We start from the raw sequence: 13,506 nt of genomic DNA on the forward strand, positions 1-13,506 counted from the left end.
CGTACCATGTCATCCTCCGCTCCCTCTCTATCGTCCGCTTCCTCAAATGATCGCCGCCGGCGGTGGTGGTGCTCTAAGTTGTTGTTCACTGGGGCATCCTTCTTCATCACTGCTGCAAGTGGAGTGGGCACTGCGTGCATCCTCTCCATGCGACTCTTCCTGTTGTCAGGCCCCTCCTCCTCGTCATCATCAAACACATCCTCCGGCTCTCTGTTATGGATCTCCGGTTCCGGAACCTTCTTCATCATCTTCTCCTCACGGTTGTACTCTGGGATGTGTCTTGGCTCTGGGCGAGGCTTAAACATTTCTGTCAATGACAGAGAAACAACAAATCAAAAACATAGCTGGGAAATATTAAAATAATGGGTAATTGTATGAAATGAAAGATAATCTGAGCAAGATAGAGGACCAACAAACCCAAAACATAGGATGAAAATATAATGAATTGCTCAATAAATATTCAATAAAAAAAAAAATAGAGATCAAAGACGCAATGCTATAACTGCTGAACCAAGAGTGATATCTGAATTTAAAGATGATAATACTAGGAAACAAATAAAAGCAACTGAAACTCTATTTTATATAAATATTCTTCCATTTGTTACCATCATGAAGGTCTTTGTTCTTGGTTCTGCCGTGATATGTAGCGCGACTGTGAACCCGATCAAAGAACGGGGAGGGGCGGTCCACGCCCATCATAGCCTGCTTGGTCTGGAAGTGGGTGCGACCGGAGTAGCGGAACTTGGATCCAAGTCGGAGCAGTCCCCTTTGTGTTCCAGGTGAGTCTGGCTCCCTGTTCCTGTAACACACACAGTCAAATCATCATCAATCCACTGCCAACTTATCTCATTTTTTCTATCTTCCTAGTCAATTCTTAAAATCACTTTCTTTTCCCTATCTCTTTTCATCATCTTCTTTCCTTTTTGGTTATCAAACATGAATCAATTGACATTAAATTATTTGTTTCCCCCTCTCTCTTTCTTTCTCTTTCTCTTCCTCCTATCCTACCTCTTACAATATGTGATATATTTTATGGGTTATACATAAGTATATGGCAAGTATTTACCTAAAGAAAGCATGGTTTTCTACACAGATTTTCCACATGCGTTTAGCGTGCCTGCTTGACATAAACTTGAATCCAATCAAGCTCTGGAACTCTTCAAACTGCCAACGAAATGTTTCATGATCAGAAATCCATTTAAGGTAATTAAGGTAATTAATGAACAGGACAATGTCGTGACAGTCGTCCCTGAATAAGCCTTACTGGATTCAGACACAACAATCTACAACTGTTCTTACCTCCCCGGTTCGTAACTTGATGTAGAACTTCTTTCTCCTGTACGACATCTTCAGAATCTTTGGCCACACAAATTTGTTGATTTGGAGTTTCTCCCTAAAGACTAGGATTCCACTCCAGCACACGCCTAGCTGTATGTCGACATTCTCCCCATCCTGCAAAATCAACAAATCGTAAAACCAAGTGTCTAAATAAACTCAGCCATATCAGCTAAATGTCTGTATTCTCCTCGACTTGACAAAAATCTATCATTCATAAAATCTCAGTTACTCATTGATACCAGTAAATTTCTACAAATCACCATGTCTTAACAAAAATCAACAAATACTCTGTATACAGGGTTATTTTCGCCCAGTGTAATTTTTGCCCCTCTAAACTTGCAAACAGTTTTGCGCTGTCTTGAATTTTCCAAGACACAGTTGAGTTTAAAGAGAGATCATTTGAGACGATAAAATCTACCCTTAAATTTTCTGGCTGACAACGAGGGCGAAAGGACGAAATAAAAAAAAATATTTTCCTGCAAACAGTAGTTCAGACACACTTGCAAAATATCAGTTTTTAATTGACTAAAGAGCACAAAATGAAATAAATTACTATCGAGCATACAATGAGATAAATTACTAACGAGCACACATATAAGATGGAGCACACTGCTCAGTGGTTATTGGCGTTAGCCCAGTAACCGAAAGGTCAATGGTTCAAACCCCACAGTGGTCACTTAACTTAGACAAGGCACTTCATCTACATTGTTTAAGTCCACCCAGCTGAAATTAGGTACCGGCTTATGCTGGGGGTTAACCTGTTATGGACTGGTGTCTCATCCAGGGGGAATCAGTGACTTTATCCGCTTAGCACCATGGAAACTGGGAATAAGCACCCGCCGTATGTGATGTGCCTTCAAGGACACATATAAGAGAAAATGAAGATGTCTACCTTTGCATTACTGAGGTCCACTCCATACATCGCAAGTTTCTTGGCGTTTTCCAGGAAGTGTAACTCTGCTGCTTCTGGTGTCTGACCCCTGAAAAAGCCAGACAGTCATTTTTGGGTTTTGGGAATTTTGACAAATTTTCATTAAAAGTAGAGTTTGAAATGCTGACCTTGGTAGATTTTCATAATTTCAACTCAGCAAGTTAACTTTATTAAAATGATCACAATCTATTTCTTCATTATATTTTTCTTTAATTTGGCAAAACTTAACTTTTGCAGCACACCATAATTTACTGTATAAACTGAAGGATAAGTATATATCAAGTATATGTTTAAAATTGAACAGTTTTCATCAATTACTTATGAGTCCTGTGAAGCTCTGCAATCTTCTTCAACAGTTCGCGGTCTTGATGAGGAGCGAATCTCATTTTTCTGATGTACTCTGTTCCAGGACCGAATTCATCGATGTCGAAATCTCCTAATTCTGATTGGACGGTATAGGAGCCGAGTAGTGCGTATGTCACCGCAGAGCAGGGAAGCCTAAGATACAATAATAGAAATGCTACATGTGCATCATTCTGTTAAATGTATTCAATTTCTTTACCTGTATTATCTGAGGCCATCTTTTCATAAAGTTTTGGTTGCTATATTTTGACCCAGGGCTCAAACTTATGGTTGGTAGGTACAGCTCTGTCATGTAAACAAGTTTTTTTTTCTTGGGGGTTAACGAGTTTAGATGAATTCTTGACCTTGCACCTTTAGCCATCATAATTATTCAGTTGTAATTGGTAATACGAGAATTGAATTTGATTGAAATTTTATAATTTTTAAAAATATCATCGGAAATATGCAAAGAACTTTTAGGCAGCCTTGCTTCATGATGATTTGAATGAATTGTACGTGTTTGGAGCTTGTAATTGTGTTGATTTTTAAAATAGATCCTTAATGGGGCTATTTTAATTGTTATCTAAACAGGATTAGGGAGGTCACATCTTATTAACTGCTTTGTGGATTCCTTACTTGACAAGGACAAACACACTTAGTGACACTTACACACCCTTTTGTATCTTTCTCTGGCAAAATAGACACAAAATATAAAACTCTCTCTCTCTCTCTCTCTCTCTCTCTCTCTCTCTCTCTCTCTCTCTAATAATTGTCAGTAGCTTAGTGGTTTTTCAGAGCCACACTATGTTAAAAAATTCTGCAAAGAAGTGTGAAACACAGAGTAAACTGATTATCTGATTCTGTACTCAATGACATGTCAACCAATATTTATATTTTAAGGTAGTCCTACACTCGGCACTAAATGGGCTCAATCATTAAAAGCTTAGCTTTAAAAGATAAATATACATTCTAGCAATACATATTCAAAAGAAAATATGTATGTTTACATGCTAGTTTGGTTGTTATCACCTCTCAGACGGGTATACCCCCTTACAAAAATTATTGACAATTATGAAATTTGCCAGACGTCCGTTTTTCCTAAAAATAATTACAAAAATTTGGGAAAATTAGAACTGAACATACAAAATAGAGTAAAAATATTTATTTAAGCCATATCTCATTAATAATTTTGCGCAAGTTTTTGTAAGTAATTACGCTTTATGGACCTGATGTATCAAAATAGAATACAAAAAATGCAATGCTAGTATCGCGTTTGGTAATTTTTTTACTATTTTATGGACTCAAACTTAAATTCATGGTGATTATTCTATAGATTGACATCTTAGAAAAAAGATTTGGTAAAATAAATTATATGTTGACGGATTACTTTTCACGCTATAAGCTCTAAACCAAGTAGACCCTGACGAAAAAATCCGTAAAAATCACATTTTGCTACAGTTTTCTGCCTAGATCTGTCAACAATGTTAGATATCATTTAAACATTAATTAATTGACGATTGATTAAATTCGAAATAGCTTCTGTCTCTAAACCGGTTTTAGTAAAAGAAAAAGAAAAATTCGGGGGGGGGGGGGGTCAAAACAAAGAAGATATAAGCATACCTGAGATCCTGGTTAATCAGAAACTTCGTTTTTTATTTTACTTTAACATAATCGAGTTTCTCAACATTATTCATTTCTATCTCTCATAGAATACATATATTACCGTTCTAATTGCTTATTATTGCCATTGTTTACAACAGCGATGTAGAGCAAAATCAATACCGGGTATCAAAAACGCTTTGTAAAAGCCGAACCAATATTGTAAAATCCGTATTATGACGTAGTGCGATACTCGGACTACTTTAAGTGAAAGTAGAAAATAATAAAAATGAATATAAACAATTTTATTCAATGAATTGTATTATAAACACTTGAAGAGTATTTTTTCATACAATAAGTGCTTCATAATATGTTTATGTAAAGAGTAATCGAAAAAGTAATTATAATTAAACTGACCTTTTTAGCTGTAATCGATTAAATTACGATTACAAGTAATCGAAAATATCTTTGATTACAGATTACTGTTGATTACTTGAAAAGAGTAATCATTACAATCGATTACGATTACTCAATTTCGATTACCCCATGCCTAGTAGGTAGAGATATTTTAAAAAATATTAGAAAATATAAATTAATTAAAAATATATCTGCTGACCATTGGATTTCAAAAGAAAGGTACTTTCTGCATGTCAGACAAAAGAGGTATTTATTTTAAAAAAATCCTTTTGATCCTGAAATTTCTTATCTACATTTTTAAAATCGTCATGATTTTCAATAGCTGACTTACTTCTCATTGACAATGTCGTTTCTTATCTGCAGACACAGCTGGTATCTACAACACAAAACAAAATTAATTAGCTTTGATTCAAAACAAAGAAAATTTTAAATAAAATTGATTTTCTCTGGGTAAATGGAGAAAGAAAACTTGTGAACAACTCAAGTTCAATCTGTTTCATTGAGAAAGTGGAGAATGAGAAGAAAAGAAAACATACCATGGTTTAAATTATTTGTTTGTGATTAAGGAGAGGTCAGATTGGGGGGGGGGGGGGAGGAGGGGGGTGTGTGGGGGGGAGGTAGGCATTAAGGGGGTGAATTATACTATAGACTCACCTAGTAAGGTCCTCGTGCAGTGTCTGAGGATCTGGGGGGTAGAACTTCACCTCAAACTTAAACTCCCAGGCCAGACCTACAAAGTTAAATTGATAGAATAAATGCATCATGAAAAAGTCTGGTAAATTGGTACCCACAATAGGATCAGAATTGATTTTATCAAATTTCTTTTCTTTTCTATTTATTACTGTCTATAACCAAATTTCTCACTTTTATTTTTCATTTTGCCTGTGCAAAGAACAATATTGATTTAGATTTTAATCTTCAAAATGTTACATGGAATTTATGACGTGATCGGCATTCATATACATGTACTAACAGTGATTGCATACTTGATTGCTGTAACAAAGTCCATACAAAGCTGCAGCATGCTAAGATAACATAGGTAATCATAGATTACGAAGCTCACCGAGAAGGAGCATCACCCTTATGAGACATCACCTTCATAAGACCACCTTTATCATTTTATATGGAAATCATACTTTATGATCTTGGATATTCATGGATTCTGTTTTGACAAAATATCGTGTATCATCTGATAATTTTTTTTCGGATAATCATATGTTCATATGTTAATCAATTCAATGATATAAAATTAAATATTGCATCATGTCATATTTATAATATATATCATATAATACAATAAAATACCGTAATAAACAATAATGAGATATGATATTGTAACGTATGATATGACATTGTATTTTGTTATACTTTCATGTTAAATACTGAAATCTGATTGGTTAAGACGCAGTTAATAATATTTACTATTACCCTCAGCGTTAGCAACGCACTTGGCAACGGGTAACATTAAAAAATGTTACATGCGCGAAAATTATGCGCGTACGGTTCGCTGTAGAATTCACGTTATTCCTATATAAAAGCAGTAAAATTTTCTTAAAAATTATTTTTAAAAAAGACATTCAGTATAACAAAATAAATAGTGCCTGTTTGGGAGGATAACAGTTGAAATTGACACCCCTCGAAAACCATTGTCAACCTCCGCTTCGCGTCGGTTGACAATGGTTTTCTCGGGGTGTCAATTTCAACTGTTACCCTCCCAAACAGGCACTATTTATATAGTGTTATACCTTATTGTATTTGATCACATAATACAATATCATAAAATATAATACAATATAGTATTATATTACAATATCATATTGCATAATACATCATAACATTGAAACATGATATTATATTGTATAATATTATTTTCATGCATTATAACGTATTCTATCATTGGTTCTTTTGATATCACGTGTCAAAGTATAAAAATGCGAATTGACCTGTACTTTCTAAAAATAAGCTTTAAAAACTCGGATTGACCTGTACTTTCTAAATATAGATAAGGAAAATTTTCCTCTAATGTTAAAATGAATTTGATTGGCTGGCCTGATTCACCCCAACCAATCAAAATTCTCTCCGCGTAAACAAACAACAAAGATGGAAGTTGCAGACAGGATATTTCGTAAATTTCGAGTGCGAGAAGTTAGACGACCTGCTAGCTAAATTTTACATGGAAGCTAGAACAACGAATGGAGATATGTATATAAAGACTTCGAAAATAATGTAACGAATGTAGTCCTTTCACTCAGTCAATCCATAGATATATCGACTTCACAGAAAAGCATATCGTCCTCGCACTTCGTGCTCGGTCGATATGCTTTTCTGTGAAGACGATATATCTATGGATCGACCTCATGAAAGGGCTATATTTGTATAATATAGTATGATATTGTATTGAATGACACTGAAACATATTTGATACATTATATGATATTATATCATATTATACAATATGATTTGATTCCAACATTGTATCTTATCAAATGATACAATATTATGTGATAAAGTAAAATATTATAAAATACATTATTGTATTATACATATTGTATCATATGACACAATAATATATATTACAATACCATATAATACAATTTCATGTGATATGATAATATATCATATAAACCAATATCATATCACACAATATCGTATGATACCATATTATATAATATCACAATATCATATAATACAATTTCATGTGATATAATTCTATATTACTGAAACTAATATCATATCATACAATATTGTATGATACAATATAATATTTTGCAATATCTTATGTAATTGTATCATGTGATAAAATAATAAATTAAAAATACAATATAATATTATACAATATTGTATCATAATATACAATACTATACATAACAATATCATGATACAATATCATATCATAAAATATAAAAAAAAAAATGATACAATATCATATCGTATCGTATAACTTTTTATAACTAATATAACAAATGATATCATATTGTATAATATCAAACAATATTGTTTCATATCATACAATACTTTATCATAGGAATCATGTTATATCATTTATCAACAAACACATCTATCTATCGAGCTGGTTTGAGTGAGGTAGGAGATTTCTTTAGCATCCTTGATAATGGAGATCAGGCTCTGCATTTGAAGCAACCTCTGCGTTTCATTTATAATATAGTTAAATCAACTATGCAAGCTTTCATCTATAAAACATGTGACCTGTTCCAAAAAACTAAACCTCATCCAGCATCCGAAACCTATGGCTCAGATTCAGCATTCAAGCCCATCAGGTCCATTGGTATCATAAGACGCATCATCCATGCAAGTTTGGTGAAGTTTGGACCAGTAATAACTAAGATAACATCATCAGAGGGCACTAGCAATTAAAACCTTTACTTCGTCCAGCATCCGCAACCTATGGCTCAGATTCAGCATCCATGCCTGTCAGGTGCATCTGTATCATAAGACACACCATCCATTCAAGTTTGGTGAAGTTAGGACCAGTAGTAACTAAGATATAATCATCAGAGGGCACCTGCAACAAAAACTTTAACCAGCTCTAAAAACCTTAACCTCTTCCAGCATCCGAAACCTATTGCTCATATTCAGCATTCAAGCTTGTCAGGTGCATCAGTATCATAAGATGCATTATCCATACAAGTTTGGTGAAGTTAGGACCAGTAGTAACTTAGATATTGCTATCAATGGGCACCTGCAACAAAAACTTTAACCTGCTCCAAAAACCTTAACCTCCTCCAGCATCCGAAACCTATAGCTCAGATTCAGCACTCAAACCTGTCTGGTGCATCAGTATCATAAGACACACCATCCATGCAAGTTTGGTGAAGTTATGACCAGCAGTAACTAAGATATTGCTATCAAAGGGCACCTGCAACAAAAACTTTAACCTGGTCCAACAACCTTAACCTCCTCCAGCATCTGAAATTTAGGACCCAGATTCAGCATCCAAGTATTTCAAGTCCATAAGTAGGTCCAGATGCATCATCCATGCAAGTTTGGTGAAGACAGGACAAGTAATAGCTTAGATACAGGACCTGCAACAAAAACTTTAACCAGGTCCGGACGCCGACGCCGACGCCACCGCCGACGCCGAGGGTATAGCATAAGCTCTCCTTGACTTCGTCTCGGTGAGCTAAAAATGAAATTAAATGCATGACTGAATTTTTTACTACCTTTCATTTGCTTGGATATCTTTTTCTCTACATTGAGCCATTCCTGCAAGACAACAAAACTGAGTTATTAGTGTTGAGAGAGAGAGAGAGAGAGAGAGAGAGAGAGAGAGAGAGTTCATCTTTGGGCTTTGTATTGATCATATCGATTCTTTTTAAACTAACAGTGTGAAGATCTAATTACTTACTAGTTTTACAGCGAAATTGATGAAAACCCTTCTCATATGTTAATTAGGCATATGCTCTTGAAATATTAATTAGCATAGACATGGGAAAGTTAACTCTTTGTCAGATAATACAAACAGCTACAAAACAATATATGTTGGCATTATGCTATTTCTTGGGGTCTGTGTATTTGGAGGGGGTGGGGTGGGGGGTCATTGTGATTTGACTCTCTCTTCCATGTGTCAGGGTCCCTGACGTATTTACATCGGTGGTTAGCTGAGTGGGCTTATCACTGTGAATTACTCGACCGTCCTCAAGGAACAACAAATCAACTGAACTACAGTGTCATTCGGGTCTGTAGAATGTTTACTCAAGGGAAGCTACTGTGTGATAACAACTCCACACATAGGCACTGGCCCAGGGAATCACAAATGACTTTACAGCAAACAACAGTCAATAATCTCAAAATATTCTGCAGTTATTGACTCGCAGTCAAACAGAAGAATAATTTATCATGTTTATCACTTGTTTTCTTTCTGCTGTAATACTTCAAAATAATATGACCTAACTTAATAATTCAGTTGACTTGCATTTCTATAAAAAAATGAACCTCAATTTTCATAACATTTACTACCGGTAATTTGCCTGAAACAGCTTGATGGTAATGGAGCAGTTCATCATAATTTAAGCCCTCGCCCTTGACCTGATATAGACAGGTTCAGAGTTTGTGTTCTTTCCCCTCAGAGAACTAATCAATCAAAATGAACAGGTATTGATTCAATGCAAATGCCTCTGAATTAATGCTATTTTACTCTTCCTCACAGAGTTCAAGTTAATTCTTTGTGTTTTGTAGTAAATTAGTTGACAGATGATTTGTTGATGGATGGTTGAATTCCGTGCTCAGGTAAGTCCTGATTAGACAGGATCTACAGGTATTATACAGGTGTATCTCACCTGGATCAATGATTACCTGCACCCGGAAGACCATGAAAACCGAGTTACCTGACATATATTAAGGTCACCCAAAAAGAAGTAAACAATCTTCTCCAGCAATATTTCAATTTTTCTTCAATTCATTCAGTTTCAACTAAATTTTCAATACATTTTTACATATGATAAAACTTGATCTTGCTGTGATCAAACAAAAGATGGATTTTTCGTGCCTTTATTAGATTTGTTTAATCTTTATGAGCTTTGGTGTCTGCATTGAATTTAACAACTAGCGCATCTAGGATTTCTCACAATTTACGATGTGTGTTTTACTTAGCGATCATGGGAATTTTGCTGTAAATTTAACAGTTCAATCAATTTAAATGCCCACCTCCCAAAGGACGACAACAGAAATCATCACCTCAGTGAACAGGATTACCCACCAAATTATCGAGGACACTCCATTAAATCTAGTTCTGGTGAATTGACCCCATAAGACACATTACATCAGGTGACACCCCAATAATAGAACCAAGGTGACTGACCCCAGAACAGACCGTCCATAAAGAAAACTTGCACTAGTTCAAAGGCTGCACTATTTTTTATAATTGTTTTTACTTTAAATAATTGTCTATTTACATGCACTTTAAGAGTACATTTTTTTCAAATATAGCGTACATTTACAATAAAAAGATGTAAACAGTGTATACTGAGAAAATACCAGAATGCCAACATTTTCCTTCATGAACTATTGAGCAAACCGTGCAGGGTTTGGATATCTTGTGGTTTATTACCTGATAATAAAATCACACTTATACAAGTGCTGCCCGCAGAAAACATTATAAATAAGACACTTTAGCTGCTACTGAATTCTTGTACATGTATAATACATGTATATGTTTTCATCATGCATTCTCTGTTTTTTTACCATCCACACAACAGTGAAAAACAGACATATCAATAGCTTATATATAACATGTATATGGTTTCTTTTTTTATTGTTTTGTACTAGAACTAGAAAACTGACCAGTCAGGAAGGGCCCCGCTATGACAATTAATATAGAGAAGTGAAAAAAACTTTGAATTCCATCCTCTTTATATTAACAATGATGAAACATAAATGCCCAGCAGAAGATGTAAAGAACTGGACTATATAGGATCTCATGATTTGTAGTTGGATATGATTTTCATCCAACAATTAAAGTGTTTTTTTCTTGAACCTTAGTTAGGGGATAAAACACACAAGTTGGATAAAAATCATATTATACTGCAAATCATGAGATTCTATTTATCCCATATTTTATACACCGCAATCAATGTTTACACTGTTTATAAAACTCTACATTATTTTACTTCATTATGCCTAGGCAAATCCCATTGTAAAGTCACAACTGTGGGATATCAAAAAAATATCCAATGAGTCATATCCACGGGATAAAGTGGGTTAACATGGGATGAAATAAAATTTGTTAAAAAAACAAAGAATTGATACCAATGCAATGATACCTAGGCTTTGCCTCTATTCAATAAAATTATTATAAATCATTGTATTTTAACCGAAATAAAATATGAATATTATATTTTAAATCCATATTTCAAAGAATGTACACAATACTATACACATCATTCAAAATTGACCTTAACTTCAAAACAAAGTTCATTTGCAGACACAGGCAGTGCAGTAATTAATCTCAATGTGACAGATAAAGATAAAGCTTAGGATTTTCTTCCTGTGGAAGGTTAATTAATCCCAAAGGACAAATATTGCACAGCCTTCCATGTATACAACGGTAACATTCTCAGCAGTTATCTCTCTTTGCCCATTCATTCTCAGCAGTTATCTCTCTTTGCCCATTCTTCTTATGCATAGTTAGGAATCTACCCCACCACCCCAGCTCCAAACCAGAAGACATAGAGAACCAAACTTAGCATCAAAATATGTATTTCTGCCTACTGAACTACCATACCAAATTTGAACTTGATTGGGCAACCATAAAAAAAGTTATTAGAAAAAAACAGGAAATTTGTGGACGGAAGAGTGACAGACGGACGGACAGAAGGACGGACGGACAGAGTGATTACTATAGGGCACCCGCAAATCCTTGCGGGGCCCTAATAATTATTGATTAAAAATATTAACAAGTGAAAAGATGTCAATGTGACAGCAAACCGGGTTTTCTTTTATGTGAACTGTATCCATAATTCATGTCAACCCGTTCCAGTGAAATGGAGTACCCTATATGCAATATTTTGCCAAAAAAAGACTAAGTTCAAAAGCTGGTATTTTTTTGATAAATAATCAGAAATCAAAATCCTAGCAATATGCACACCTCTGATATATGTACAATTGATCTGCAAAAGAACAACTTCCTATCTTGAAAACTGTAGGAGGAGTACAATGAGGGTACCCTTTTGGCAGCCGCCCGGCCACCTGCCCGCCCGCCTGTCATTTTCACCATTTTAATAACCGGATTTTTCCGTTGGAAAACCCGGTTAACAAATATCCTCCATAGATGTTTGGTGCATGTATGTGCCTTCTGCATCCAGAAGTACCAAATTTTTAATAACTTTCCAGTATATCAGAAAATGACAAGGAAGAGATATAGATTTTATATTAAGATCTCATTCTCTTCAAAATACCGGTACATTGTACAGGATATTGCTTATGAAGGGGCACCTGCAATGGGTCTTTGACCACAAAGAGATCGTCTTTTACTCGATCATCTTGAACATTGGTAAATCCAACATGAGAATTTATATCAATTTGTTTAACTTCTTTCAGAGATTAGATTTTTTTAGTTACCGGTACTTTTTTGTAAGTTTATTTGGTAAGTTTCTTTAAAGTTTGTTTATTCACTTAATGGACAGGCCTTGGTTTACACAGTCCTTACACCTACCCTGAGTCCAGTGTGAAGTCCTGTAAATGACAGTCCAAAGTAATCCTTCTCAATCAAGTCCAAGTGCTCACACACTTTGTCGAAAAGAATTTGTCCGACAGCTCGTTTCTGAAAGTTAAAAAAAAATGAGATTGAATATGTCTGTTGACCATGAGCCCAGTGTATACTTGTTACTATGGTAACCTGACTGAATGATGCGGAACTACTTACATCTACATCGATTTCGAATAGTTTGCCGTCCAGGAGATGGATGCGACAGATGACTGAGCGGGCGGTGCGAACCTGCGTGATCCTCCGATTCTCACCCATTTCTAAAATAAATAAAATCCTGTTATCAAATTTGGGACATTTGTGGTTTCGAGAGTCAGACAACAGAGAGTATGGATAAATCTGAAATACTAGGATGAATATATATGTGATTTACAGATTAATTACAGACCATTCCAAGATTAGCGTATGTACTAGACTCATAACTATGTACTCACAATATTATAATGCCTCGATCGATCTATGATCTCGATCCTTCCTTCATTTACCCCACTCCCAGGACACTAGCTCCCATCCCATCCACTTGATTGATCCTAATTTCTAAGTACATGAGCCCCCCCCCAAAAAAAAACCCTTTCACATCCTTGGTTTAATTAACTGGGCTTTAATCCTTACTTTACTAGAATACATAACTAAAAACCTAGGGATCAATATTTACAGA

General features: G+C 35.0%; 1 protein-coding gene across 5 annotated transcripts in view; it reads right to left on the minus strand.

Moving 5' to 3' along the window:
- The window catches only part of LOC105344453 (band 4.1-like protein 1), a 28,818-nt gene that overhangs the window by 14,672 nt on the left and 640 nt on the right, over positions 1-13,506 (minus strand). For all 5 annotated transcript variants that reach the window (XM_011452259.4, XM_011452254.4, XM_011452242.4 and 2 more), the window contains exons 2-12: positions 13,008-13,108; positions 12,798-12,905; positions 8,809-8,851; positions 5,282-5,357; positions 4,959-5,003; positions 2,588-2,767; positions 2,231-2,318; positions 1,300-1,452; positions 1,067-1,164; positions 606-799; positions 6-307 (exon numbers count right to left, since the gene is read on the minus strand). In XM_011452259.4, the coding sequence (XP_011450561.3) occupies positions 6-307; positions 606-799; positions 1,067-1,164; positions 1,300-1,452; positions 2,231-2,318; positions 2,588-2,767; positions 4,959-5,003; positions 5,282-5,357; positions 8,809-8,851; positions 12,798-12,905; positions 13,008-13,106 (1,386 nt within the window). In that variant the 5' untranslated portion in view covers positions 13,107-13,108. The remainder of the gene's footprint in view (positions 1-5; positions 308-605; positions 800-1,066; positions 1,165-1,299; positions 1,453-2,230; positions 2,319-2,587; positions 2,768-4,958; positions 5,004-5,281; positions 5,358-8,808; positions 8,852-12,797; positions 12,906-13,007; positions 13,109-13,506) is intronic.

The sequence above is a fragment of the Magallana gigas genome, chromosome 6, assembly GCF_963853765.1.
Source record: "Magallana gigas chromosome 6, xbMagGiga1.1, whole genome shotgun sequence".
NCBI lineage: Eukaryota > Metazoa > Mollusca > Bivalvia > Ostreida > Ostreidae > Magallana > Magallana gigas.